At 40.0% G+C, this 26,122-nt stretch overlaps 2 protein-coding genes across 7 annotated transcripts in view; one reads left to right on the top strand and one right to left on the bottom strand.

Moving 5' to 3' along the window:
* Nucleotides 1-3,729: 3,729 nt before the first annotated feature.
* Nucleotides 3,730-7,227, top strand: rpl8 (ribosomal protein L8). The gene is made up of 6 exons (XM_014988988.2): nt 3,730-3,815; nt 4,475-4,618; nt 4,699-4,840; nt 6,284-6,502; nt 6,611-6,726; nt 7,028-7,227. The coding sequence occupies exons 2-6, from the start codon at nt 4,481-4,483 to the stop codon at nt 7,184-7,186; spliced, it is 774 nt and encodes a 257-aa protein (XP_014844474.1). The 5' UTR covers nt 3,730-3,815; nt 4,475-4,480; the 3' UTR covers nt 7,187-7,227.
* A 2,584-nt stretch (nt 7,228-9,811) lies between these two features.
* Nucleotides 9,812-26,122, bottom strand: part of usp9 (ubiquitin specific peptidase 9) — a 38,837-nt gene continuing 22,526 nt past the window's right edge. For 3 of the 6 annotated variants that reach the window (XM_014988975.2, XM_014988977.2, XM_014988979.2), the window contains 20 exons: nt 25,579-25,687; nt 25,340-25,486; nt 25,090-25,236; nt 24,795-25,002; nt 24,480-24,700; nt 23,408-23,595; nt 22,574-22,747; nt 22,343-22,484; nt 20,697-21,453; nt 18,697-18,820; nt 18,372-18,597; nt 18,138-18,267; nt 17,858-18,043; nt 16,903-17,123; nt 16,685-16,773; nt 16,058-16,214; nt 15,698-15,910; nt 14,013-14,042; nt 12,798-12,896; nt 9,812-12,031 (listed from right to left, as the gene is read on the bottom strand). In XM_014988975.2, the coding sequence (XP_014844461.2) occupies nt 11,771-12,031; nt 12,798-12,896; nt 14,013-14,042; nt 15,698-15,910; nt 16,058-16,214; nt 16,685-16,773; nt 16,903-17,123; nt 17,858-18,043; nt 18,138-18,267; nt 18,372-18,597; nt 18,697-18,820; nt 20,697-21,453; nt 22,343-22,484; nt 22,574-22,747; nt 23,408-23,595; nt 24,480-24,700; nt 24,795-25,002; nt 25,090-25,236; nt 25,340-25,486; nt 25,579-25,687 (3,829 nt within the window). In that variant the 3' untranslated portion in view covers nt 9,812-11,770. The remainder of the gene's footprint in view (nt 12,032-12,797; nt 12,897-14,012; nt 14,043-15,697; nt 15,911-16,057; nt 16,215-16,684; nt 16,774-16,902; nt 17,124-17,857; nt 18,044-18,137; nt 18,268-18,371; nt 18,598-18,696; nt 18,821-20,696; nt 21,454-22,342; nt 22,485-22,573; nt 22,748-23,407; nt 23,596-24,479; nt 24,701-24,794; nt 25,003-25,089; nt 25,237-25,339; nt 25,487-25,578; nt 25,688-26,122) is intronic. The other 3 variants (XM_014988978.2, XM_014988980.2, XM_014988981.2) reach the window with 1 other exon arrangement.

Here is a 26,122-nt window from a genome sequence, read left to right as displayed (position 1 = left end):
CACGCACACACATACAGTGCAGCGCAGCGTTTAGTTGTTGGACAGCAGAATGGAGCTCTGTTGTCACATCTGCAGCCCTCTGCATTTTCCCGTATACATGGGCCGGAGGTTATTCCACCAGTGGGAGGTCAAAGGTCGAGAGGTCGTCCTGAACCACACCTCCTCCTCTCTGATGTCTCACATCCTAAACTTGAGTCTCAGAGGGACTCAACCTTTGTGGAAAAAAAAAGAGCTATTTTCTATTATGCCAGCAGAAAGCTAAATTAGGCAATGTTACATTACATTGTTAATAAATATACCGTGGTGCAGCATGTTTAATGCTCTCGTTTATTATTAATAATAATTTTTACAACTAGGCAAAGAGAGCATTAATCAGAGAAACAGCCAAGAGGCCCATGGTTACTCTGGAGGAGCTGCAGAGGCTGAATCAAATTACTAAAACCAATCTCCACCCAAAACACACCATCACCATAGTGAAACACAGCAGTGGAGGCGTCGTGCTGGGAGGTTTGTCGCTACAGCGGAGCTACATCGTGTCGGTTGATCACATAATATTTGCAGCTTGACAACAAAAAACACCACAACTATTTTTGCAAGGCCCTGCAGCCTTTCTGGCTGTACGTATTCACACTTGGACATGTTTCTGTATATGTTCGCCTCACTTCCTGTTATGGTTTTATCTGTTACTTAACGTGTCGGCGTACCCATGTATCTGTGTGTCTGTTTTCATGCGTGAGCCCTACCCAGCAGAAAGTCTCCACAGGAAATACAGTCAAGAATGTTAGGACCGGGGGATTTCCAGGACATGAAAGCAGCAACGTCCTCTGTCTCAAACATGATCGGGGCGGGAGACGCCAACAAAATAAAGCATCACTGATTTTTAGGGGTTTTATCAAAGTTTCTTGGAAAGTTTTTTTTTTTTCTTTGACAATCATTATCTTTAGCCCTCTCTCTAAAAATGATCAATTTCTGTGAACATTTTTGTAACTTTTTCCAATAGTCTTTGTATTATAACTGAAGAAGAGAGCACTCTGAGGCACCATTCTCATCTCATGATCTACAGTGATTAGTTGAAGCTTATTAAGTTGATAATTTTTCAGCATCGTCATAAACTAAATAAAACATCTATAAAAAAATCAGCCATGTAGTTCTACATTTACAGTTTTGACTACTCTTTTCAATCAAAATGACCCATCTTAACTTGTAAAGATTTATATTTGTTGCTAAATAATAATGTCATTTTTTTTCATGTATTGCCAATTAGATTTTAAAGTTTTCTTATAAAAGTTGATCATCTTATACAATTAGATATTTTTGCATCTCTTTTCTTTTTTTCCAACGCTCTAATCCTGCCACATAAAAATGCTTCTATCTAGCGGCTCTTGTGTTTTGCGAGTATGAATCCAAGCAAAGTTATTTTTATTTTAAGTCTTACTGTGCATAGCGGTGCCATCTGGAAAGAAAACATGCTTGGATGCACAATGTTCAACACCATCATGAGAATTCCTCCCAACAGCACAATTAGGGGTCCCTCTGCGCTTCGTAGCTCCATCAGTAAGTACTCCAAGATATAATATATAGGCACATAATTTACTTTACTGTTGTTAAAGTGAGCCAAGAAAGTTAATTTCTCACAAAGCCCAAACAGCTGAAAGCGCTGGGAAATGCTTTTGGGGGGGTGGGGGGGGGTGAGAGGAAAATGCCTTTTTAACAAGTACCTATCAACAGGAGCAGCGATATCAGTCCCCGAACTCTGTGATCTCTGAGGGATAAAATCAAGAAAACAATAAAGGCCAAATCCAGAATATGAGTGCGTGGGAGTAGGTGCTGTATTTATGCCTGTTATACCTGCGGGACTGTGCAAAACAATGCAGCATCATAATAAGTAAGTCATATATTTATCACCTGCTGGTTCAGCCCTGCATGTGTGCATGTCCTCATTAATCACAGCAGCATTGTTCCTCCAGCGAGATGCTCTGATCTCAGGAGGGGAACCATCTGTTGCTCAACATCTCTGCTGCACTGGAGAGCAAACAACCACACATAGGACTCTGAGCAAACATCTGAAATACAAGAAGAAAAAGTTTCAGAGCGTACTTCCACTGTATATATCTGCCGTTCAGGGTCGTCTGCTGCTGTAAAATATATATACACTAGATGAATATACACTATACTGTCTATATTTTTTTATTTAACTTTTTCTTTTTCAAATTTGTTCAAAATAGGAATTTTGAACTAATACTCTTGGCCTTCCTGCCCGTTTGGGGCTTAAATGTAACCTGACAAAAAGGCCCTTTTCTCTTAACCACACTTGACATATAGCTAATAGAGATGTGTGTGATATTTGCAATAAATTAGAAAATATTTCTCAACTACTCACCTAAACCGACTAATACAAACAATAAGAGCAAAATCTGAGATGCTTAAAACAACTGGGGTGGGACAACCAAAGCCAGATGAGGACTTTAGTTTATCATGCCGCCACATGTGGTACCACAAACACACAAAAAACGAATAACATCCAAAGCTGTTACGTCAGGTCTTTATAACCTTAAAATACATCTATTTTAAGAGTTTTGTGCACATCTTTAAAGCATTTTTAAAGCTCTCTAGTATTTCGTACCAGCTTTGCAAGTGTAAAATCAACAATTTGATGAAGATTGTTTTTTAAAATTAAGATGTATTTTTTCAAACAATTGTTAACATTGGAATAATACAAGAAAACTGCCTGAAATACATAGGAAGACCTAACTTACATTAACATTAGCTGTTTGGTTAGTTTCAAGCTTATTTTGAAAATGACAGTCTGTTTATTTGAGCTCCAGCCTTACATGACATTTATTAAATCAGTCTGCCTCTCGACCAGAAAACCAAAGTACCACTTCGGTCTCACTCAGTCGTACTGCTTCTTAGAGTTTCTCCTGATCCGTTACCACAACACACCGCAAGCTCCAGCAGATGGTAATATTGGACTTTTCACCAATTTGGCTTACTTAGCGCTTCCTCTTCGTTCTCTTTCATATTGTACTGCTGCCATCTTGTGGTAGAGTTTAGATATTACAGGCTAATTCTTATTGGTAAAAATAGTTGTTTTTCAGTCTGAGTCTTCATGTTAATATGTTAATATGAACATACGTGAAACATTAACTTATCTCATAATATACTGCATATTGTGCAAAACAGAAGCAGACAATATGGTGCCAAAAAAATTGAAAATAGATTATGTAAAAATAATTACATTTGAATATGTAGTTCAAGCTTACATAAATAAAGAAAGAAAGAAAGAAAGAAAGAAAGAAAGAAAGAAAGAAAGAAAGAAAGAAAGAAAGAAAGAAAGAAAGAAAGAAAGAAAGAAAGAAAGAAAAAGAAAGAAAGAAAGAAAGCTAAATCTATTTTTAAAATCTGTGCGAAAGCTGTTTCCATCCCCAGAAGTTGTAGAATGTCCACTTGAATCTCATTGATTATCGTTTTGTATGAAAACTCTATCGGTCTTTTACTTCTTAAGTTGTTTTCAAACTACGGAATCGCTTCAAAATTTTCGGTAAAGGCAGAGTAGGGAAAATTATACAGATTTTTCCTTTTTTTAATAAACATATATGTGTCTTTAAAAAAAGAAATTAAACCGTAATAATTCATATTTAGCTAAATAGCGAGGTTCATCTTCTTTATTTGCTTCATTTAGGTGAAACTTGATTCCAACAACAGCTAGTGAAATGTGCTTCACTACATTTCCCATGAGCCCCTTTCGGTGATTTCTCCGGAAGAAAACCTCCGCATTTTACTTTGCACTTCCTCTTTCCGTCAGCGGAGTTTAGGTAGGACTGATACTTTTTGGTCCCCGTCTTGAAATCCTGTATAAATCTTGATTTTACTGGCTCATCCACCTTAAATTAATACATATAAAACTATAAACTATGTATAAGGATGTGACCCGTGTTGTATTTCAATAGTAGAGTGGTTTTCAAAGTATTTATTTATGTTTTGTTGCCTCTTGGTGACATGGCGCTGCAGTAGCGGTGTGATATTAGCTAGGAGGCCGGTAAGCGCTGGTGTCAAAGCGCTATTGGGGCTTCGTGTAAATCTGTGCTAATGGCGAAAGGTTTTTAAAATCGCTCTTATGTGTGAAATGTGGAAGCAGCAGCTCTGAACACTAAGAGCCGCGTACAGCTTCAGAATGACACTGACTTTGTGCGGCTAGCTGCCAGGCTAACAGTTGTATGAAAAGCAGAGGGTTTGTTGTAAACATTTAATTAGTGAACACAGTTTTATTAAGACAAAACATTAAGTTTATGTTTGTCTCTATGATAAAACAGGTTTGAATCTTTTCTAAAAGTTTCAGGGTTTTCATACTGGTTTCTTCAAAACTGTTGAATTAATAGGTCACTGCATATATAATTACATCTTTTACTGCCTAACGTTATTTACATTCACTGCCACAATGATTGAGAGAGACGCCTAATGATTTGTGTTTCAGTTCAAGATGGGACGTGTGATCAGGGGACAGAGAAAAGGTGCAGGCTCTGTTTTCAGAGCCCACGTCAAGCACAGGAAAGGTGCTGCTAAACTCCGTCAGGTCGACTTCGCTGAACGCCATGGCTACATCAAGGGCATCGTGAAGGTAAGCAGGGACTATCAGCAGATCGCGGTTGTACTTGTTGCAAGGTTGGAAGTGTCAATATGTCCGCAACCCTCATCCAGGACATCATCCACGACCCCGGCCGTGGCGCCCCCCTGGCCAAAGTGGCCTTCCGTGACCCGTATCGGTTCAAGAAGAGAACCGAGCTCTTCATCGCTGCTGAGGGTATCCACACCGGACAGTTCATCTACTGTGGCAAGAAGGGTAAGGACCGACAGCCGTCATCAGTGTTTAAGCTGTTGCGTGAGTGTACGTGGTTTATTCGTTGTTGTTGTTGTTTTTGAGGTTGCATTAAAAAGACAATCAGGTTTTGTTGCGAACGGTTCCAAATTCAGATGCACCAATCAAATATTCCACAACTGATTGTCACTTTAAATCTCAGTGTAGTTGTGAAAAGTTTTTCACCATTCCACGTATGGAAATTTAAATGTTTAGGGGAAGGTATTAGGAGAGCACTGTATGTGTTTTCAAAATTGACAGAAACATTGAATATGATGAAAAAAAAATGTTTTAAGTCGCATCCTGTGCATGATAACCAGCTTTACAATAAAACGGGAAGTTTTGTAGGGATTACAGCAGAAGCTTATTGATTTAAAAAAGAAATAAAAGCAAATTACAATGGCAGTGTGTATCTGGAATGGGAGTTAATTGGAAAAGATACAGTAGGGGAAGGATTGCTCCCAAAGTACACGATCTTGCCCTTTTATTATGAAAATTTCATCATTTAGCTGTCTGAAGTTAAATGAAAATTAAATGTAAAACATGAAATTACCTATGTGGGTTAAGCGCATCAAAACAAAAAAAAAAACATCCAACTAAGTGAGAGTGATTAATAAAACATGTAAAGGTTTGGGTCATTCACTTTGAAGTTCATTTATTATAGACTTTAGAAAAACTGAATCAAAAGAAGTTTCCACAGACCTCAAAGAAAACTGGACTTTAATACTTCGCCATTCGAAATGATAAAGTATGTGTGTTAGCTTCTCTGATGTTTTCAATGTGGGTGCCTTTAGATTTTATTATTGTATTATTATTAGTGAAAGTGGCTGATGCTCTTGTAACAAATGTTTCTGCTACTTCAGTGATGATTATTCCTGATAACGGTCCCGTCTCAGTCTGTTTTTAATTTTACACAGTAGTTTTCTTCCCCACATTTTCTGCGTAAAATATGAATTTTTTTTTAAATTGGGAACCCAATTTTATAAGTCCACTGTCACAGTGTTGCAATAGCAAAAATGAGAATTATTATGAAGCGTGATTGTGATTTAAAAAAAGAAAAACTTTACATCAAAATCCAATTCACATTGAATATGTACTGTTTAGTTGATTTTCCTTAATATTGAATCTTATAGAAGTTTTAGAAGCCAATCGGAATCTACAGCAGAAATCATCATTAAATTTCTATGAAAAAACTTGTAGAATGAGTTGCGATGTTTAATTTCCCTCTGGGATTAATAAAGTATCTTTGAAATGAAGGATAGACATTTACCAGATTATTGGCTAAGAATAATAAAGGAAATAATTCACCAGATTATTGTCTTGAAGCAAGGAGAACTTCTTTTGTTCCAGACTGTTTTTGTGCTGATCAGAAAGACGACGCTTACGTTCAGATTTAAAGCGGCCGTCTCTTCGTCCTCTGCTCCGCAGCTCAGCTGAACATCGGTAACGTTCTTCCCGTCGGCACCATGCCTGAGGGAACCATCATCTGCTGCCTGGAGGAGAAGCCCGGCGACAGAGGCAAGCTGGCCCGCGCCTCAGGAAACTACGCCACCGTCATCTCCCACAACCCCGAGACCAAGAAATCCAGAGTCAAGCTGCCCTCCGGCGCCAAGAAGGTCATCTCTTCTGCCAACAGAGCCGTCGTCGGTGAGGACGCTGTCATGTTTTTTTTTTTTGTTTGTTGGCGTTTGGTAACGCTGCAGCCACTGAAGGTAACTGAATGCCTCCTTCTCCTCCGCTGCTGCTGCGTTCAAGGTGTCGTTGCTGGAGGCGGTCGTATCGACAAGCCCATCCTGAAGGCCGGCCGCGCCTACCACAAGTACAAGGCCAAGAGGAACTGCTGGCCTCGTGTCCGTGGTGTGGCTATGAACGTAAGTGAACCTGGGGATGCAGCCTGGCTGCACTGTGTGAAAAACCCAAGGAGTAGAACTGGAAGGGGCTTCAGGTGCATTTATGTCGCCTTTAGTTGGGAAGTTATTTCAGTTTTAACTGTTGTGCTCAGTAATCCGACACAAATGAAGGTAAAACTAAAGTTAAAGCAGTCAAAGGAGTAGATGGTTAGCCTTAAATGACTTCTTGGAGATAAAGTATGCTACATCTTCGTTTTCAAAAACTCACTAAAGGTTGAACTGTTTGTTGAGCTTTTTTTTTCCCCCTCTGCTCTCTGTGCAGCCTGTTGAGCATCCCTTCGGTGGTGGTAACCATCAGCACATTGGCAAACCCTCAACGATCAGGAGGGACGCACCTGCTGGTCGCAAGGTCGGTCTTATCGCTGCCCGTCGTACAGGCAGACTGCGTGGAACAAAGACCGTCCAGGAAAAGGAGAACTAAATGTGACCCTCTTGTTAATAAAATATGTTCCAAAATCACAATTTTCCTGTTTGTGTTTCTGAGTTTTATGTAGTAAAAAGTGTCTGAGAAATCCGACTACCTCAAGGGAGTGAAATAATCAAACAGATGAGCTAGAATTTTGTTGTTTTTATGAAAAATGAATAGTTCTATTAACGATCTTAACTGTTGGAAGTACTTTTTCTACAACTTTCTTGTGGTACATTACGAGAAAAGTATAGAAAAATACTTGTACTAAAGGATATAAATTTGATTTATGCCATCTTGAATCAAAGTTTTAAACTAGGTGCAGTTTGGATGCAAATAAAGAACAAATTATATTCACAGATTGCCATCTATGCGTTTTAAAGGAAGGCTGAGTGGAAGGAAAAACTAGCTGAAAGTGCAAAAGCAAGGATTGTGAAGCAAAGTCTGAGTTTAGAAGAGAACTGCAGCTGGAGTTACCTGCCTGCCACCATACAGGCATGTCCAGGACTCCAGCTGCCACTAAACCAGAGACAACTTCAGAACTGTCTTACCTGGGATGAGAACGAGATTGTTGCGCTGTGGTCTTAAGTCCTCTTTTTATAAGTTTGCAGGCAGAATGAGGAGGTTCTGAATCTCAATCTGTAACTTTCTGGGAAGCTGTAAGCTTTTGTAATCCAAAGAAAACAGAAATGAACATTTGGAATGTCGCTCCATGTTTGATAAATTACACAATATACAAGCTCCACTTTCTGGATTGAATTACTAATTTACTAAAATGCTTTGGAGCAGTTTGTTTAACTTATAGTTTACTCCAAACAATTAACTACCCTTATGACATAATTTATGTATTTAAAAAAAAAAAGAATCCAACCCATCAGGTTGGGTTGGCATTTATTTTTAGAATAGTTAAAAAGGTGAACTGCAATACCCACCATTTTACCGTAGAGGGCGCTCAGGTTGGAACAGCATTTAGAGACGCGCTAAGGAAATCTATTTCTGAAACATCTGCTGATGACGTCCTGCTCATAACTTCCTGTTATGTTTGATACATAGATACGAAGCTGTGGTTGAGAAACTTGAAGTATTTTCACTCGTGGAACTGGATTACCAGCTTTACTGCGTTTTTAAAACACTTTTTGAACAACAGTGATTTTCCATGTTCTTATAGAATGTCCAAATATATAAATAAATCTTAACTTCATAGAGGCAATGGGACATTTCCAGCATCAAGCCAAAGATTTTAAAAAATGTCTTATTGTATGGTTCAAAGTGATGCAGTGTCCAGTTTTCTAAAGCTGACCCTCCTCCAACCTGCTGCTGCACACTGCTAGTCATCCGGCTGAAAGAAAGCTCCTCTACTTACCACTTGCTTACAATGCAGACTAATTTGTTGACCAAGAAATATTTGTGGTTACAAGAAACATAAGTTATGAAGCAGACACTAAAAAAGCACAATCTAGGAACAGCCCATGTGGACTTACAATTTCACCAAGATATTCTGTTATTTAGTGCAATAACGGAGAATAAAAAATAAATATTTACAACTTTATGGTGTTCTCCTTTAGGCAAATGTATGGCTGCATGTCACTGCAGCTACTGCCACACAAATGCAAATACTACTAAAGAATAACCAGGAAAGCAGAAAAATAAGAATATGTACAATAAGAACTTACAAGTAGGCCTGTCGCGATAAACGATAAATCAATTAATCGCACAATAAATTAAACCTATCGACCTCATTTTAATTATCGGCTTTGTCGTCTCTTCCTGCCATTTTTCTTTCTCTGGATGACACTGAATGAAAAAAGGCTCAGCTCCGGTGCTCTCCACTGACCCTCCCTTCCTCATTTCCTTAGTGTAATGTCCAGCGCACACTACACAAGCTGTCGGCCCATTTTCAAATCCTGAGAGACACATTAGCTGACAGAAATCCTAGGTATAACGGTTCAATCGGGTTCGATTGTGCCCTGTGGTGTCCAGCCACATTGGCTCAAAATAATGGCTACAAGTCCAGTTAACTAATATTAAAACCAGGCACTAATCAATGCTTTACTAGAATCTACATGTGATGCATGTGGCTAGAGTCAGGTAAAGTCCTGACTGAATGAAAATCATTATAACCTATTTATATCACGTTAACGAAGAACGGCTGAAAACCTACAGGGTTTATCAACTGCGGTAGCAATTTGGCTCCAACTCCTCCCCTCATCATTTCTATATTCTTTGCACGAAATGTTGAATAAACATTAATGTTTCCACATATCATCTCCGATGTCTACTGGACTTCGGGTTGCGCCGTGTCAGCTGTTTGGGATTCCCCTCCGTAATCGCAGAGAATCCGGGTTTTCTGATTGGCCATCTGTCACATTCAACAGGCTGCGTTAAGCTCCCAGTCGGGGAAAAACCCCGATGTAGATCGGAGCGGCCACGACGATCTACCGTAACACACTGCAGGATGATCGGTTACGAAATCACCAGCGACAATCTTGGAACGCCCAACGTTCTAAGATTGTCATAAGGATTGTCATCAGATTAGAGAGAATCTCAGACCAACTCCATGCCTAATGGGAGCAAAAACAGAGAAAGTCTAAGAACAGAAACGCCTTCAAGAAAACCTGATTAATTAAAATAAGACGGAGGCAAGATTCCATGTTCTTTATTTGCTAAGGGCGCAATGCTTCTTTTTTTTTGTTATATTTCTGTGCACAAAAAAACCTCACAAAGTGAAAGTCCACATCGCGACTGTAGCTCCAGAATTCAACGTCACACCATGGCCAAAACAAAAGTCGGCAAAAAACAGGGCGCAGAACTCTGTACAGTCAATATCTTCTTTAAAAATAACACAAGGACAAAAATGTTCCTCTTAAATCAAATTCTATTTTAGTGAAATACAACAAAATAAATTCTATAAAATAAGAGCAAAATATTTAAATATAATACGGTGGGCAGAATATTTTCATTTGCAGGAGTATTTGGTATGTTTTAGACAAAAAAAAAAAAGAAGAAAAAAAAGAAAATTCAAAAAGTACACGCATTCAAGTTACCAATTAAATACAGTATTTACTGATGTTGTTTACCTTTTACTCCTACAGAATTACAAGTTAGCTCAAGTTGCAACAAGATTAACCAGGCTCTAATAATAATAAAAAAAAAAAAAAAAAACCCTGCTGTGGGAGCTTCACGCAGTGGAGCGAGGAGAGGATGGGGGTTGAGGTGGAGGGGGAGGGAGGTCAGGGGTCGTCGTCCCCCAGCCTGACCCAGCTCCACGGAAGAGAGGAAGCCGATGGGCAAACGAGTCCGTCTACAACTACGCTCTATTGAAGAGACAGAAGCAAACCACACAGTCTAATACACCAGAGAGCCCAGTGCAGCAATCCTGTTGCATATGTGTTCGTTTTTCTGGTTTCCTATAGATGAAAGCTAAGCTGTCTAACCCACCGAAACTGACTGCCAAATGTGAAGTAGGAGGATTACGATGTGCAATTGAAAAGCCACTTATACATTGGTTCAAAAAGAACAAAAAAACAAAACAAAAAAAGTCACCCTCGTTGTAGATAGGGGAAGTTCAGTAGAAAAAAGAACGAGGGAAAAATAAAACCAAAGAAAAACCTAAAGGGTAAACAGCACCCCTCTGGAGGTTTGGATTAAGAACAGCTTTAGGTTGTTATGATCACAAGTCTTCCCTTGGGCTACACTATTCTGGTGAGAAGCCATGCTAAATGTTACAGCATATTAACTAGAGCTTCAAAAAGGTCTGAAGTAAGAACCAGAACAAACGAAAAAAAAAAAGAAAAAAAAAGAAACAAAAATACAAAATAAAAAGAAAGGCAATGAGTTTTAGAACAATTGTTTGCATCACTGCTTTTTCACATCAACCGAACACCGTTAAAGTCCACCCAACCAGTCTCACACTAAAACCCCAGCCACAGCTCGCCAGTCGATTTGGCATGGGTCGTAAGGTTGCCAAGGAGCGCCAAGTAGAATTATTAGAATATGATAACAATGAGTCCTTCGACGGTTGAATGACCAGACAACGTCCGATGGTAGAACAAACTTTACTGCTGAGCATGGGTGATAAAACAAAGAGGAGTCGTCGTCGTCTTCTTAGAGGTTTTTCCTTTTTTGGGACTTTTTTTTTTCTTTTCTTATTTATAGTATCCATTTTGTTTTTCCACGTCTGCAACGTCTCCCAACAGCAACCCGCACCGAGTTATGCTACTGGGGGAATCTGAACAGTCAGAAACATTAACATACTATTTACACCTTTTCGTCGTGTAGGTAAGCGCATCAGCATCGTCAGCTCTGGGTAATTTTTGTTTCTCTTATCAGAACTCTTGTCCCACTCCTTCGCCTCTGTAGTCGCCAGCAGGCCCCCCTCCTCCCCGCCCTCCCCGTCACGCAGTCGGGCAGCTCCAGGCCAGGGAAGAGCGCCCCCAACAGGCCGGGGGATGGCGGGAGGCCCGGCTCTGCCCTGCCTTGGGGCCGGCGAGAGATAGAGAAAGAGGGAGAGAGAGAGAGATACTGTTGACCGAAGGATGAGAGGAAGGTGAGCGGAACAACGGAGGCTCGAGGCACAGCAGAAGAGAGAGGGAGGCGAGGTTACTCCTTGGGAGGGACGGGCGCTGGGGTGGAGGTGGAGGTGGAGGTCGGGGCTGCAGCCGGGGCCGGTGCCGGGGCCACCTCCTCGGTGCCGTCCCAGTTCTCCTGTGCTCGCGGGCCTGAGCTGGGAGCGGTACCGGGGACTGGGGTCGGAGTCTGGGTGGGGCCTGGAGTCGGGGCGGAAGCGGGGCCGGGACGTTGAGGGTTGTTCATGTGCTGAGCAGCGGGCCCGGTGTACGGCTGCCCATGGGGGTGGTTGTTCTGTTTGAGAAGAGAGATGGAGAGACGGTCATGATGTGCATTTATTTAGCGGAAATCAGATCTTTAACCAACATTTTCACAGGAAATGGATTCTGATAAGTCCCAGAAAACCTAGTTTTTCTGGCTTCAGACTGGTTTGCCGTCAATCTCTGACATCACCTTCTATTGTGCCTGCTGTTGATTGGTTGAAATAAAGCTGCATAGCACTTAAAAAGCCCGCGCTTTTTCCACAAACGGATATAAAGACATCAGTAACTGCTAAATGCTAAAGCAGAAATAAGACATTAAGCTGTTGTTGGTCTTCTGGAAAAAAAAAACACACAAAAAAAAAACATACCATATGGCAAGCCTAGATCTAACTTTTAGAAAATGTTAATTATTTTTAAATCTTAAGACGAAAAATGCATGCATACTGTGCTTACTCAAACATACTCAACATGTTTGTGTCACAATAAAAACTAAAGTTCTGAACGGCATCATAAAGCAGATCCCTTCCAAATGAGCCGAAAGGTTTATTCTGAAACACAGCCGTCGGTGTTGCATCGCTGCAAACTAGAAACCCGAGGCTCTTGCTTATGTCAGCACTCGGATCCAAACGCCCAATGGACACAAGAGTCCGGTTACAGGAAACGGACACCACCTTCTTCTGCTTTCAAAGAACAGAAACTACATCGCTTGATTTGCACCAGTTTAAATAATAAAAACAAAAAACAAAACAAAAAAAACAAAACGGAGCAGTGGGGGAGTTTGTCCGGTCGTATCCCACCTGCTGGAACTGGGTGGTTCCAGGAGAATGAGGGTACAGAGAGGTGTCCTCAGGTGGAGACGAGTCTTGATCATCAGGTGCTTCCTGTTCATCTGGCTCCTGGAATAGAAAAATCGCCGCCGGTCAGACAAGTCGGACGTTTCAACACTACATTAAAAAATAGAATCTGCCTGTTCATTTGGACAATGCCCTAGGTACAGACTAAGCTTTGGTGTTTTTGCTGAGATTAGATTGTGTTTCAGTGTGGACGGCTCACCTAAGAGCCTTCTCTCTATTTATAGAGGTGACAGAGATCACATGCACCTCTCTACGCTGCACGTACAACAGACCATTTCTACAGGTTGGCTTGTTAAAGAATGACGGATTAATGCATGCTTTGCTTAATCATTTTTGACTGAAGATGCTAACTTCTTGTATTAAATGGGAATTACACCATCCATAATAATAGTTTCACTGTCAAATTCAGTCTCTGTCTTCTGACATAAATTAAACAGAAAAGTAAATCTTACATAAGGATATATTTTTCCAGATAGGGCTCTATAAGACTAAAACATATCTTCTAAAATGATAAAAGTAAGTTTCATTTTGTGGCTTTCATACCCTAAGGATTGTGTCAATGACTCAAGTTTTCCCTGTGACTGTACAGGCCAGAATATATGTATACATAGAATTACATTTCTGTGGTAAAATTCATTTTTCTTCATTGCCGTTTCATAATACTAACATTTTCTGAGACACTACATTTTGGACTTCCATAAATTAACAGAAACAAAAGCTGAAAATATCATCATCGTGTAGTAGTTCTCTATAACGCATATCTCAAATTTATCACTGACAAACTTTTCAGTGATTTTGTAGTTTATTAAATGCGTCTGTGGACAGTAGCAGCAGTCAGTGGTTGCTTGGTTACCGCCCATTAAACAGAGCAGGATGCTACCTAGCCTTCCTTCAGCAATAACAAATAAAAACTTTTTCTAAACATATTAGGTCACAGTAGTCTAAAATATGACAGAAGATGGAAAAGTGATGTGCAGTTTTAGGAATAAGTGGGTTTTATTGTGACAGTCTAAACTGTAAACCTTAAAACTATCTGAACAGTTGCTGAATGTGTTTGGAGGCCTAAACATTGATCAATACTCCGTGTTCCTCTGCTGAATCTTTAGGTAGATTTGGTTGAATTTCCTTCCCTTATGTCGTGTTGCCTGGAATACTGACCTTCCCTGGGCTTTCCTGAGTACACTTGAGCTGTGTATGGAATATTACAGGAGAAGTGTGTCATTTAACTGGATTTTTTTCATCATGATAAATACAAATAGCTCATGTGAAGTGAGAAATAAAGAATTTGGGGTTTTATTGGTCAAATCGGCTACGAAAAACCAGACATATTCATCTGACTAAACAATTTGCGTAGAAGAATTTAGGTTTAGAAATTACATTTTCAATTTTTGTTTATCTCCAAAAAATTGACAAAACAGTTAAAAAGTTAAAGAACACAGCATAGTACATGTAATCTGACATGTATATTAATAATACCTACAACACAAACAACAACAACAAGGTAAGTCATTTTATGGGTCGTTGTGCTGAGATGACGTGATCAAACTCAGTCGAACAAAATTTCTTTTGCAGGCCTTTTCCACCAAAGAGGTTCCAGTTCTTAACAAGGGCCGGTGCTAAAGCCAGTTCTTAACTGGTTCTGTAAAACAACCAGTTTGCTTTTCCACAGCCTGAGAGCAAAGTCATTGTTTCATTATAAAGAACCAACCAATTTATTGTTTTCCCGCTTTTGTGAAGGACTGTAAGGGCAAAGACAGTTTGACCAATGTAGCGCCTTCCCACATCCAGGTATTTGTTGCATTATGGGATGTTGTAGAGGAAACTAATCATTCAGTAAACTTTTAATACTTTTGCATGAAATGGCAGCAAGAATAAGAGCAATATTAACTTTTCAGGATTGGAAGCATCTACTTCCTGTGCTTACAGTTGGTTTTCCACCCCGGATACGTTTGACCAATAAACAGATTTAACATTTTCATGTCGTTTGCAGGGACAAATTTCAGTCTCATTGGAGTTTTCCCTGCATGAAAAAAAACCCCAAACAATCTGAAAAAGTTGCCAGCCAATAAACTCAACTACTTAATCCACACCAAAGTTAACTGTTGGAAAACGCCCTTATTTTAGTTAAAGTGCACTGCAGGGTTTTTTACTTGTGTTTTGGTTTTAAATCTGACAAAACCTAGACTGCGCTCCACGGTTTTAAACATGGAGCTCTTAATAAAAGCGTTTTTTCTCCTCTGGCCCAGCAGCAAACTGGTCCAGGGTAAGCAGCTGTTGAGCTCTAGCACCAGTTAAGAACTGGAATCAGGTTGGTAGAAAAGGCCCTTTAAGAGTTTTTCCTCAACATCTCTAAATATACAGTAAAGTCAACAATTATTCATACCCCTGGCAGATTTTGGGTTAAAGTTATATTTTACCAAATTGTTTCTTCAGACTGGAAGTAATAAAGTGTTTGGAGTGACCCAGGCCAGTCTTTACTAAAATCCAATAGAGAACAGAGCTGAAGATTATGACTATTAAAGGCAAGAAAGACATTAATAGTCATAAAACCAGCAACTACAAGAAAGTTTTGATTGCTAAAAAGTGCTAATGATTTTTTTCCCCACAGATTATTGAGCAATATTTAGATAATTTTGCCTCTTATTAAAATGTAAACAAATTCATTCATTCATTTCTGTGTCTCATTTCTTCTAAAATAATTACAATTTCTAAGATGAATCTAGTTTTAAATCTAAATCTGCTAGGGGTATGCATCACTTTGGGATCAACGGTATCATTTACAGCTACATGATTAGGTCAGTGTGAAACTGTGGGTATTAGGGGTGATCTGTAAATGCCGTTACCTCTTCAGGACAGAGTTCACAAGCCTTGGCCAGTGTCATGCGTGCACTGTGGGAGCGCTCAAGAAAATATCCATTGGAGGTCTCGTTGCTCTGAACTGGAGGGGACCAGTTGTTGTACGTGTACTGGGGGTTTCCTGTGTATGGTCGCCTCTCCAGCTCGTCCCCTAACCACTCCACTGCCCATGTCCACTTTCGCTTCAAGTCGCCATTGCTCTGTAAGAGTACAAACGCAAGTCAGCTACAGGCTTCCTGATTTTGTTGACAGGCTAAATAAAATTGAACTACACTTAAACGACAAGCCTGTGCCAACCAGTAGTTGACTGAATGTAGCATCAGAGCTGTATACGTTAGCGTGATTACCTGCAGGATCTGATAAGCCACAGAGCAGTTGCTAAAGAGGGCCACCATGCACTTGATGCACTGATAGGCCCGTTTCTGGTAGTGGTTTTTCGAGCGCTGAATGGTGTCAAATAGCCCGTCTCTGTCATCAGGGATGCCTTTCAGCACATTGTGGATCCTTAATATGAACACACAAAAAAAGTGCAAAGTTAAAGACGATGACCAGACAAAAAGAAAATACAACTTGTTCAGGGCCTTGAAAAACAAACATTACACTTTAACTTCTGTATAGTTTGTCACAAAACAAGCCTAGAATTCAATGTATGTGAATCGACACGTCGGTGTATAAATGACTCATGGCTTTTAAGTTGTTTTACAAAGAAAAAGTTGAATGGTGTGGCATGCTATTTTTTTCTTGAGTTTTAATTTTAAATTTTAAAATTTTTAATTTTCTGTAGTCTTAAAACTTTCTTAAAATTTTCTCGAGTTTTAGCTATGGTTGCGTGCTTAGCGTTATTGTCCTGATGAAAGGTGCAACTCCGCTCCAACATAAAATTCACAAAAATACGTTGATGTTACTGGCTGTAATATGACAAAATATGAAAAGGTTCAAGGTATATGGATACAATTTACGACAGTCAATCTGACCTGTGCGTTTGCCAGGAGTCCTCGATGAGTAAGATTTGTAGCAACAAGTCAAGGTAAGGCCTCAGCTCATAGGTGTAGGAATATGCCACCTGCGAACAAAACACAGGTTATTGTTACAGTCTTGCCTTTGGGATTAATAAAGTATTTTCAAACTGAGTCTGAACAACTATCAGTAACAAACATTTCAGCGACCCGGCTTGTTGAAAGAGGATGTTTACCTGCCAGAGCAGTTCACTGAGCACAGTGGAGGAAAACTGAGGGTTCTCCCAGCAGCAGAAGCGAAGCAGCTTCACCGTCTCCTCCGAGTTGCTGCAGTCCTCAATGATCTTCTTCACGTAACTCGTCCGCACAAACAGAATCTCTGCCACCAGCTGCTGCACCGGCATGACAGGAGCCGTCAGGTTGGTGTCCCCGTACGGGTTGGGAAGAGGAGGATTACCTGGTAAAATACGGAGTAGTAGTGCATTTAGAGTAGGGCTGCAAGAGACGGTCATTTTAGTAATCGATTATCAAAAATCACTGAAAAATAAAGATTGGCACATTATGCAAATCTATCATTTAACAATATTAGAAATGCAAAAAATTGCAAAACAAGAAATGATTCAGCTAATTAAAAAGATAATATAAAATAAACAGTGTATTGCCTAAAATGCAGCATCAGTAATCCTTTAGTCACAACATGTGTAGAGCTCAACCCTTTCTGCTCGACATGACAATAGTGTTGGGCTGATCTGGTGTTTATTTTTTGCATCAACTCATTAATAACTGGATGCAAAATGTGCTTAAAAAAGGATTTTGTTTTCTCCTAAAATTTTAACCAGTTGAAGCAAAAACTGCCAATTGAGGGGTTTTCTGGGTAGAACATGTTTACAGACAAAGGTTTGTTTTTTATGTTAAATGTAAAATGCATATATAAATATATTGTACAGTTTTAGCTTAATTACTGTTCTCACTGTGTTCTCTCAGCAAATTGACTTTTTAAGAGTCTTTATACCCCAGTTAACGATTAATCGATTACTAAATTAGTTGACAATTATTTTAATAATAGATTAATTGCGATTATTTGCATTAAACATGATTAATCACTTCAGCCCTAATTTAGAATACTCTAGATACTTTCATTAAAAAAAAAAAAAAAAAGAAAAAAAGAAAGACGACCAAAGTCCCACCTACCATTGATTGAGGACTGCATACGAGAGGAGACGTCGCAGCAGCGGACAAGCTGGGAGACCACAGTGTAGAGCTTGCCCAGCTCAGCATACTGGTACTTAATGGGAGGGCCGGGACCCTCGTCCAGAGCAACTAACATGAAGGTGGCGGGAACATTTAGCTTCAGCAGCTGAGTCTTCTCTGCCAGGCCTGTGTGTGGTTGAAGAACCAAAGAGTCGAGATGAAAATCAAAAACAGCACTTAAAGCTCAAAATAACTAATGGGAGATCAGTTTGCTGCTTACCCAGATTGGCATACATGACAAAGAGGTTGAAGTACTGCTGGAGGTGGCGGCCATGTTCAGAAACCTCTCTTCTGAGCAGGTTGAGTACGGCTCTCAATAGATGGTCACTAAGGCTGAGATTATCACAGCCCTGATGTACGAAGGAAAAAAACAACAGTCAACAGAACAGTCAGAGAGGGGTTTTGGGGTGGAGTCTATTTCTGAAACCGCTGAACCCATAAAATCCACACCAACCTGAGTGGAGGGTCCTGGCGAGGCTGTGGGTGAGGGGCATGGCCCGTCTTGCAGGGAAAAGTGAGCGATGAAGACTATGAGCTTTGAAAACGCCCCACGGACCTCTGCGCTCGGACACTCGAGCAAGTACTCGGAGAAGCGATTGGGGTAAGCAAAGAGAACATTGTGTGCAAACCAATAGCGTACATTCTTACTGTGTCTCAGCAGGATGCAGAGGGCGTCATACCTAAACAGAGAAAAAGAAAAGAGCAATCATGCTTTCTGGACAAGAGCAAATCCCCCCCGCCCTTTTTTTTTTAATTAACAAATAGCAAACAAAACTGACCAGTCACTGGCAGGACCCCGTACTAATTTCTTGGTGTGAAAACCTGTGCTGAAGAGGAACCGAGCAGCCAGCTGAGCACTGATCATAGCAATCTCCTCTGCCTCTGGCAGAAGGTGGTCTTGTCCTGAGATGAAAGAAAGCAATAAAATGCTGAAAAAGTGCTGAGCGACGCACTTTGCTTACTTCGTTGCAGCATAAATCCTCTCATGAAGAAAAAAAAGGAGCGTCTCCCTTGTTTTCCTAACCCCAAACACAGAACCGAAAATAGTTATTTTTGATGTTTTTAGAACCAAACAAGGAAAATGTTTGACTTGCTATGTGAATTGAATAATTAGCTACGTTTCCTGTATTACTTTTACAACATAAAGACAGTTATCAGTATTTTATAGCCTTTTCCTATGAAACTGTTAAAAAAAAAAAAGACACCGGTCTGGCCCAGTGTGAGATTGTTATGATACCAGAATCTCAACAAAATAAGGCCATTCATGTTTTGTTTTGTTTTGAATTATTGCTGTTCTGCTCCTTATAATTTAACACTGGAAATCTAACATGCTGAAATGAGCAGGATTATCCAGTCTGTTCAGCCGACTTGCAGTTTGTTGCCAAAAACTGCTCTTCATGACTAATACTTTTCCAAACATACATAAGTTTTAAGCGATGGAAAAAAAAAAAAAAAAAAAAAGCATGGCAGCCTTCATCTTGACTGCTGATCAGAAGTGTGCAGCAACAGGTTGGGAGGGGCAATGAGAAGCTCCCTTCTCTTCCTCTGGCCTCTATAAAAATCAGGAATGTGCCGTCTTTGTTACAAAAAGCTTCTGCAATGATGGTTTTAATAATACCCATTTTTAAGTAAATAATTGCAGAGCTCTGGTGTTAAAAATACACTTCATACAAATATTAGAAAGGCAGTGTAATTCAGAGCATTATAAACTACCCTTTGATCCAGAATAATGCTGGATATTAAGATCGGTTTTCAACTGTCATTTTTAAAACACAAAGATGGAAGATTAGTGAAATCTAAACGCACAGAGACATGATGTGGAATTAACCGGTGCTCAAAAGATCAAAGGGGGGAAAACTAATAATATGAAGAGGGATTTGATTCAGGGAAATAATTGAAAGTGGAACAAAAACGTACAAATAGCAACTATTAGCTGTAGTTTTTCAAACATTTCTTCAAGCAGCAGCCAACTTTTTCCACACAGTTTATGTTTCAAGTGTAAAAAAAAAAAGATTGCTAACCAAAGTTATTCATGTCATTTCAATGTGGGACGGTGTGAAAATGTAAATACCACTTGCACACACCTTTTCTGTTTTTGCTTTCTCTCCACTCACACTTGGATGTTTCAGATCAAACTAGTTCTAATGTCAAAGACAAAGATAGCAAGTGTAAATGTAGTGTAGTTTCAAAAGGTTTTCATTTGTTTCCAAGGCTTTAAGACAATGTGAGCCATTATCCATAAATTGGAAAGAGACGTAGAACAGTGGGCAAGTCGCTCGTCTAACAGCGCATCAATGACTTATCCCCATCTGAAACCTCACTTGCCCCAGTTAGGGTCAAGTGTTTGTGATTCCACAATAAAAAAAAAGAGAAACTGGGAAAGAATTGCATCTATTGAAGGGTTGCATGGTGAAAACAACTGCAGGACAATAAACTCTGCTATCTATCAGAAAGTCATTAATGAGAATGAGGTGCAGCTTGGCTTTATGGTGAGTGTTATTGCCAAGACGGGCAAATCCAATTGTTAGGATTAGGAGGCTATTACATTTTCACACAGGGCCAGTTTAGTGGTGGAGAGATTTTGATCCTGCAGTAAATAAAATAAATTTTTGAAAATATGCTTTTTGATTTCGTGTGATGATCTGAAACATTCAAGTGTCACAAAAAAAAAAAAAAAAAAGGACAGAAGAAATACGTTATTTACAATCTGGGTTCTGGCAAGTGTTTTGTACTTTTCACAGATTAAATAAAGAAATAAAACAGAAAACAAGGTGCATACCTGGAGGAGGGTTTAAATAGACACTGTTACAGGTCAGAAGTTTCTTAATGAACTGGAAATATTCCAGGCTGTATTGCATTCGGTTGTGCATGAACTGGACGTTCTGCTTGCGAACGCTGCACTCGATGACGCTCGGCATCTTGACCTGATGGGGCTTGGTGGAGGACAAGCTCAGCTCTGAGATATATTTGACAAGTTCGCTGTCCTTGTCCAGCGAGTCCATACGCTCGTAGAACAGGATGTAGGCGTTCCACCATCGCTTCTGCCTCCGATACGACATCCGCTTCATCATGTGGTCGAACACCTCGCCCATGTACTCTCCCCCGAAGCACTGGTTCTTCATCTCCTCCTCGTCGTCCATCTTGCACTCCGTCACGTCGCCGTCGTCGAACTTGTACCAGCGGTTCTTCTCGCCGTCGCCCCCGTTCCGCTGGATTATGTAGGAGTAGTAGTGTCCGCCGCTCGCCTGGCCCGAGTGAACCAGCACTCCCACCAGACGGTACTTGGAGCTGCCCGGCGGCGTGGGTTCGGACGGCTCGTTCTGTTGGATCACCTGGTTCTCCGGGTTCACGTCGTCGCCCTCCAGCTTGGCCACGCCCGCTACCGTGTACGGCTCCATGTCCAGCTCCCGCGGGAACTCAAAGTAATCGTTAAACTTGATGGCGCACTCCCTCTCCCAGTCGTAGTCGAAGCGCTTCAGCTGGATGGCCAGGACAGGCGGCAGCTTCTTGATCAGTAGACGCTTCACTGTGTCCACCTGAAAAAATAAAAATAAAAAAAATCAAGGGGAATTTAGAAATCTCACTTGGGCAGCGACTAACGATTATTATACTAATCGGTTATTCTATTGATTTTATTTGACAATCAAATAAAAAAAGATTGGTACATTCTGCGGATAATCCATTAAGCCTCGTTTATATAACAACAGAGATGCATGAAAATGCAAACAACTAATTCAATTCCTCATCCAAACAATTATCCTAGTAATAGATTATTCTACTGATTATCTTAGACGATTAATCCATCAACTGGGTTAAAAAATTCACTGGTGCATTTTTATACAATTTTTGAAGTACATTTAAAAAAAAAATCTAATCAATAACTCAATTTTTTGAGAAAAATGTTATTGCCTATAATGCAACACCACTATTCCATTAGTGAGTGTTTGAACTTTTATAGCAAATAATTAATCTGTATCCTTCTAGCAACATGTGAAAAGCTCAGCCTTTTCTGCCCAACATGGTCTATTGGTTATTTTCTGGATGAACTGATTAATAACTGGAAAAGGTGCTTAACAGGAGACTGTTTTTTTTTTTTTTAATGTATTTTATTATAGAAATTGAACCAGGTGAAGCTAAACCTGCCAACTGAGGAGTTATGGAAAGGACAGGTTTACAGATAACGAATGTATATCACATAAATACATCTATTTTTGTACAGTTTTGACTTGAATGCTGCTCTGAATATGTTGTTCTTTCAGAAAATTGTCCTTTTTTAGAGTTTGTATACTCCAGTTACAATGATTAACTGATTACTAAATTAATTGACGATTATTTCAACAACCAATCACGATTAATCGTTCTAGATCTAGTTTTAAACCTTCCATGCGATTGTTGTGACAATTTAAAGAAGCTCTATAGTCTTACCTTCTTATTACATTTCTCACAGTGGTAGGCATTGGCTCCTTCAAGCAGATCTCCTTTAACATATTGCTCCATCGAGTCCAACAAGTTCTGGTGGTTTCTAATGTCCACGTTTAATGTTGTAAATGACTCCTCACACTCATATCTGACGGTAGAATCGTTATTAATCAGAAACAAATTCAACATTATTTTTATTGTTATTAAAGTGACTAAGCACATTCAGCTAGGGCTCACCTATGGGGACACCCTTGACAAATCTTTTGGTCAGCAAAGGATCCTCCCAGCACCTTGCTGAGCATGGGAGGGTGACCCAAAGCTTTCAGAGCTTCGTCCAAACTGTCCACCAAAGAGTTGAAGAACTCCAAAGCGTCGTGCTGCTCCCTCAAATTTACTGGCTCCCCCCATAATCTAAAAAAAAGAAAAAAAAAAAATCAACAGAAGTCAACAGACATGGTTTCAGCAGATTTTTCATTTCATGAAATTTCTTTCTATGCCAGCACAGATTTTGGATAAAATTTTAAGATTTTATCCAAAATCGTAAAATTCAGATTTTGGATAAAATCTGAATTTAACAACTGGCAGCACAAGAAGTGTGAAAAGAGAAAGCACATTCTTAATACAACTCTAAGTACAATATCTTGTCTTATTAGAGTTTTTAGCCGTTTTTACAAGTTTATCAAAATATAACAGTAATTATTTCCTTTGTCCATAAGCTTCTAAAAACTTTAAGACTCTACATTGCTGCTCATGTTTGGCGAGCGTCACTTGTGATCCACCCAGACTGACACAAACATAGAGATGAACACAACTAACCGAAACGTTTGTGAAGACAAAAATACTTCTGTTTCTGCGTACGTCAGAGTTTAAATCAGAAGTGTGCATTCTCAGTCTAGCTATGACCCATTTTAAACGCACAAAAAGTTGGCTTTGATTTCACAGCATTAAAAAAAATGTAATTACATAATCCAAACCTGGAAAATTCTTAAACACCAAATTTTTTCTAACATTATTTTTCCCAAAAGGAAATGATGCATACCCCCATCGAAGTATGAAAAATCTTTAAAATACCTGAACTGTTTCCAGAAGCCTCTTGGGACGTAGTACTGCAGCCTGGATGCAGCCAGGTGACCGAAGATGACCTGTAGGTGACGCAGCACCCCGATGTTGTACTCCTTCCTGTCCTCTGATTTACTGGAGGGTTTGTCATCAAACTGGTGGTGGTAGCTGAAAACTTCATCACGAGGGTCTACGTTACTCTGTGGAAGCAAAATCCAAATTGTAACAAACCAAGCCTGTCATGAGTGCAAACAAGTGAATTCATTAGTCGTTAAAAGTTTGGGAGAAACTCCAGCGGTGCTAATGCCGTTTCTCACATCATTAACTTGAACTGAGAGCAGCTCGCCACTTGATTTGGAAGAATTGGCTCTTAAAAACTGATTTTTGGGACCAATTTATGCAAAGATAGTGTTGTGACACTTCGCTGCATATGAGAGAGCTGAGCTGTTACACATTTGTTTCTGTGGAGACTTTTTACTAGCAAATGCATGGCTCTATGCTTGCTCTAGATTCTACTTTTATGTAAACTTGAGGCTTTTGCCCCAATCAGTAGGTGTGTTTTTATTGTTTTTTTTTTATGTGCATTTTGAAGTGTTGCATTACAAAAGCCACAACAGCAAACATTTTAATAACTTCCTCAATTTCCCAAAAACGTTTTACACTCGCTGCAGGTGGTTTTTGGCTTAACTTAAATGCATTAACTCTCCCCTTTAGAGTGAATGCACTAAAAGGGAGACATTTGCCGAATGAGTTACGCCCAATTTGTATTTTCTTTTTATTTAATTTGGCAACAATTTAAAAGTTCAATCAAAATCCACAATAATAAGTACAGACCATGACAAGATGCGCTTTGAGCTACAGACAGGACATGAATTTACGTGTTGATTTGCAGCCTGCAGAGAAACAAGGATGGTCATTAACTTGCTACTTACTGCATTTCAGTAAAATGGGTAGGTTTACCCAAAATAATGACAAAGATGTCTATACGTGAGATGACATTGTTGGTCATTCCCTGTATTTGACAGAAATGATCAGACCCTTTGATTGCACCCCACACAGACTTCTCACACATTATTTCCAGTACCTCATTTTCCTGTTTCTCGTCACCAGACATGTCATCGTCCACTTCGGTGCCCGTACCCTCGATTGCCAAGATGCCGTTGCGGATCGGAGGGATCATGTAAAGCTGCTGGATAACGGAGTTCATATAGCAAGTAGCACCGGCGTTCTTCAGGCCAACAAAGCCTTTGTTAGGGCGTGGTCCCACGGGAGGCAGGTACTCCCACTCTGTCAGTGTCTCACAACCTGAATGTGGAGGTGGGAGGAAAACTCGATTTAACGCAAAGCGATAAATTACGTGGCTGCTGCTTGTGAACCTGTCACTGAAACGTCTCCCTACCCAGGTAGTACATGTCAGTTAGGGTGTCGACTATTTGTTTGAGGTTGCGGACGCAGCCGACTGCTAGCGCCACCAGGAGTTCAAAGCCGGCGTTGATGGATGCAGGTGTGCTACACACTGGGATGGCCTGCTCAGTGGGGAACTCCCCACTCTTCATGTACTGCAGGTAAACATTAGATGCTGGGAAGATGAAGTCGTCGATCAGCTCCTAATTAAAAAGAGAGGAAGAAATATAAGCGATCAGAGTAAACTGGTAAAAAAGGATTTTTTTTTTTTTTTTAAAGTCTTCATGTACCTTAATGAGATTTGCTCCTCCCTTCTCACAGCCAATGTAGTATTTCTTTTCAGGCGTCTGGAAGGCCAGAAGCTCTTTGGTGACACCAAGGTGGCCCTCCAAGATGGTTTCTTCCACACCGGTTTCTCCTGTCCTCTTAACCTCATCCTGATGAATGAAATTATGTTTGACCTCAAGCAAGACCGCATCCTCTAAACTGCAACTGAGATTTCAAGAGCAAAAGAGAATCCGGCCAAAGTATGAACCTCACCCGTATTCGTTTGAGCCAGTCGATCTCGTTGTTGAGCAGCACCTCGGCGTTTGGCAGGTTGATGTTACTGTTGTAGGCGTAGTTGAGCAGATGTCGGAGCAACGTGAAGTAGTCCCCTGCGTGTTTGGCTCGCTCTTTGGCTGTGCTCTGGACAGAGAGTTAACAGGATGAGTGAACCCCCCAGCAAATGAGGTCAGATGAACGCTTGGCGTACAATCGCAATCTGTGTAGCCACTTACCCCGAGCACTGTGAAGAGGAGGGTGATGAAGAAAAGAAGAGGCCGGTGCCCCATGCAGCACCTAGTTGCCATTAGGAAAAACTGCTCTTGGGCCATCTGACGCACGGACCTGTTTGAAGGAGATTTAAACGTCAGAATCATAATTACGAATAGGGCTGAAACGATTAATTGTACCAATTGTGATGAATCAATTATTGAGATAATTGCCAACTAATTTAGTAATCAATTAGTCATTAAGTGGAGGATATAGACTAAACATTTTGTATTTAAGATAAATAATAAAAAACTAACAAAAAACATATGTCCTCTAAAAACTCCTCAAAGCATAAAATTCTTTAGCTTAACCTGGTTCAAATTCTGCAAAAAACAAACAAAAACAAAAAAATAAAGCACATTTTTGCTGTCCAATAATTAATTGGCTAATCAAGAAAAAGATTTATCACCAGATCAGCACTACACTGTTTTCATGCTAAGTCAAGCAGACAAGCCTGAGCTTTTCACATGTTGATACAAGAAGTATTTCGTTAATTGCAAATGATTGCAT

Source organism: Poecilia mexicana, unplaced genomic scaffold (genome assembly GCF_051168715.1).
Source record: "Poecilia mexicana isolate PSO_F unplaced genomic scaffold, ASM5116871v1 scaffold_2, whole genome shotgun sequence".
NCBI classification, from domain to species: domain Eukaryota; kingdom Metazoa; phylum Chordata; class Actinopteri; order Cyprinodontiformes; family Poeciliidae; genus Poecilia; species Poecilia mexicana.
This window is presented reverse-complemented; position numbering and strand designations above follow the sequence as displayed.

Bases quoted from the DNA above. Each gene is read 5' to 3' on its own strand.
- rpl8 (XM_014988988.2), top strand. From the start codon at position 4,481: ATGGGACGTGTGATCAGGGGACAGAGAAAAGGTGCAGGCTCTGTTTTC. The intron at 4,619-4,698 runs GTAAGCAGGGAC...ACCCTCATCCAG, and splicing joins ACATCAAGGGCATCGTGAAG to GACATCATCCACGACCCCGG. The intron at 6,503-6,610 runs GTGAGGACGCTG...GCTGCGTTCAAG, and splicing joins TGCCAACAGAGCCGTCGTCG to GTGTCGTTGCTGGAGGCGGT.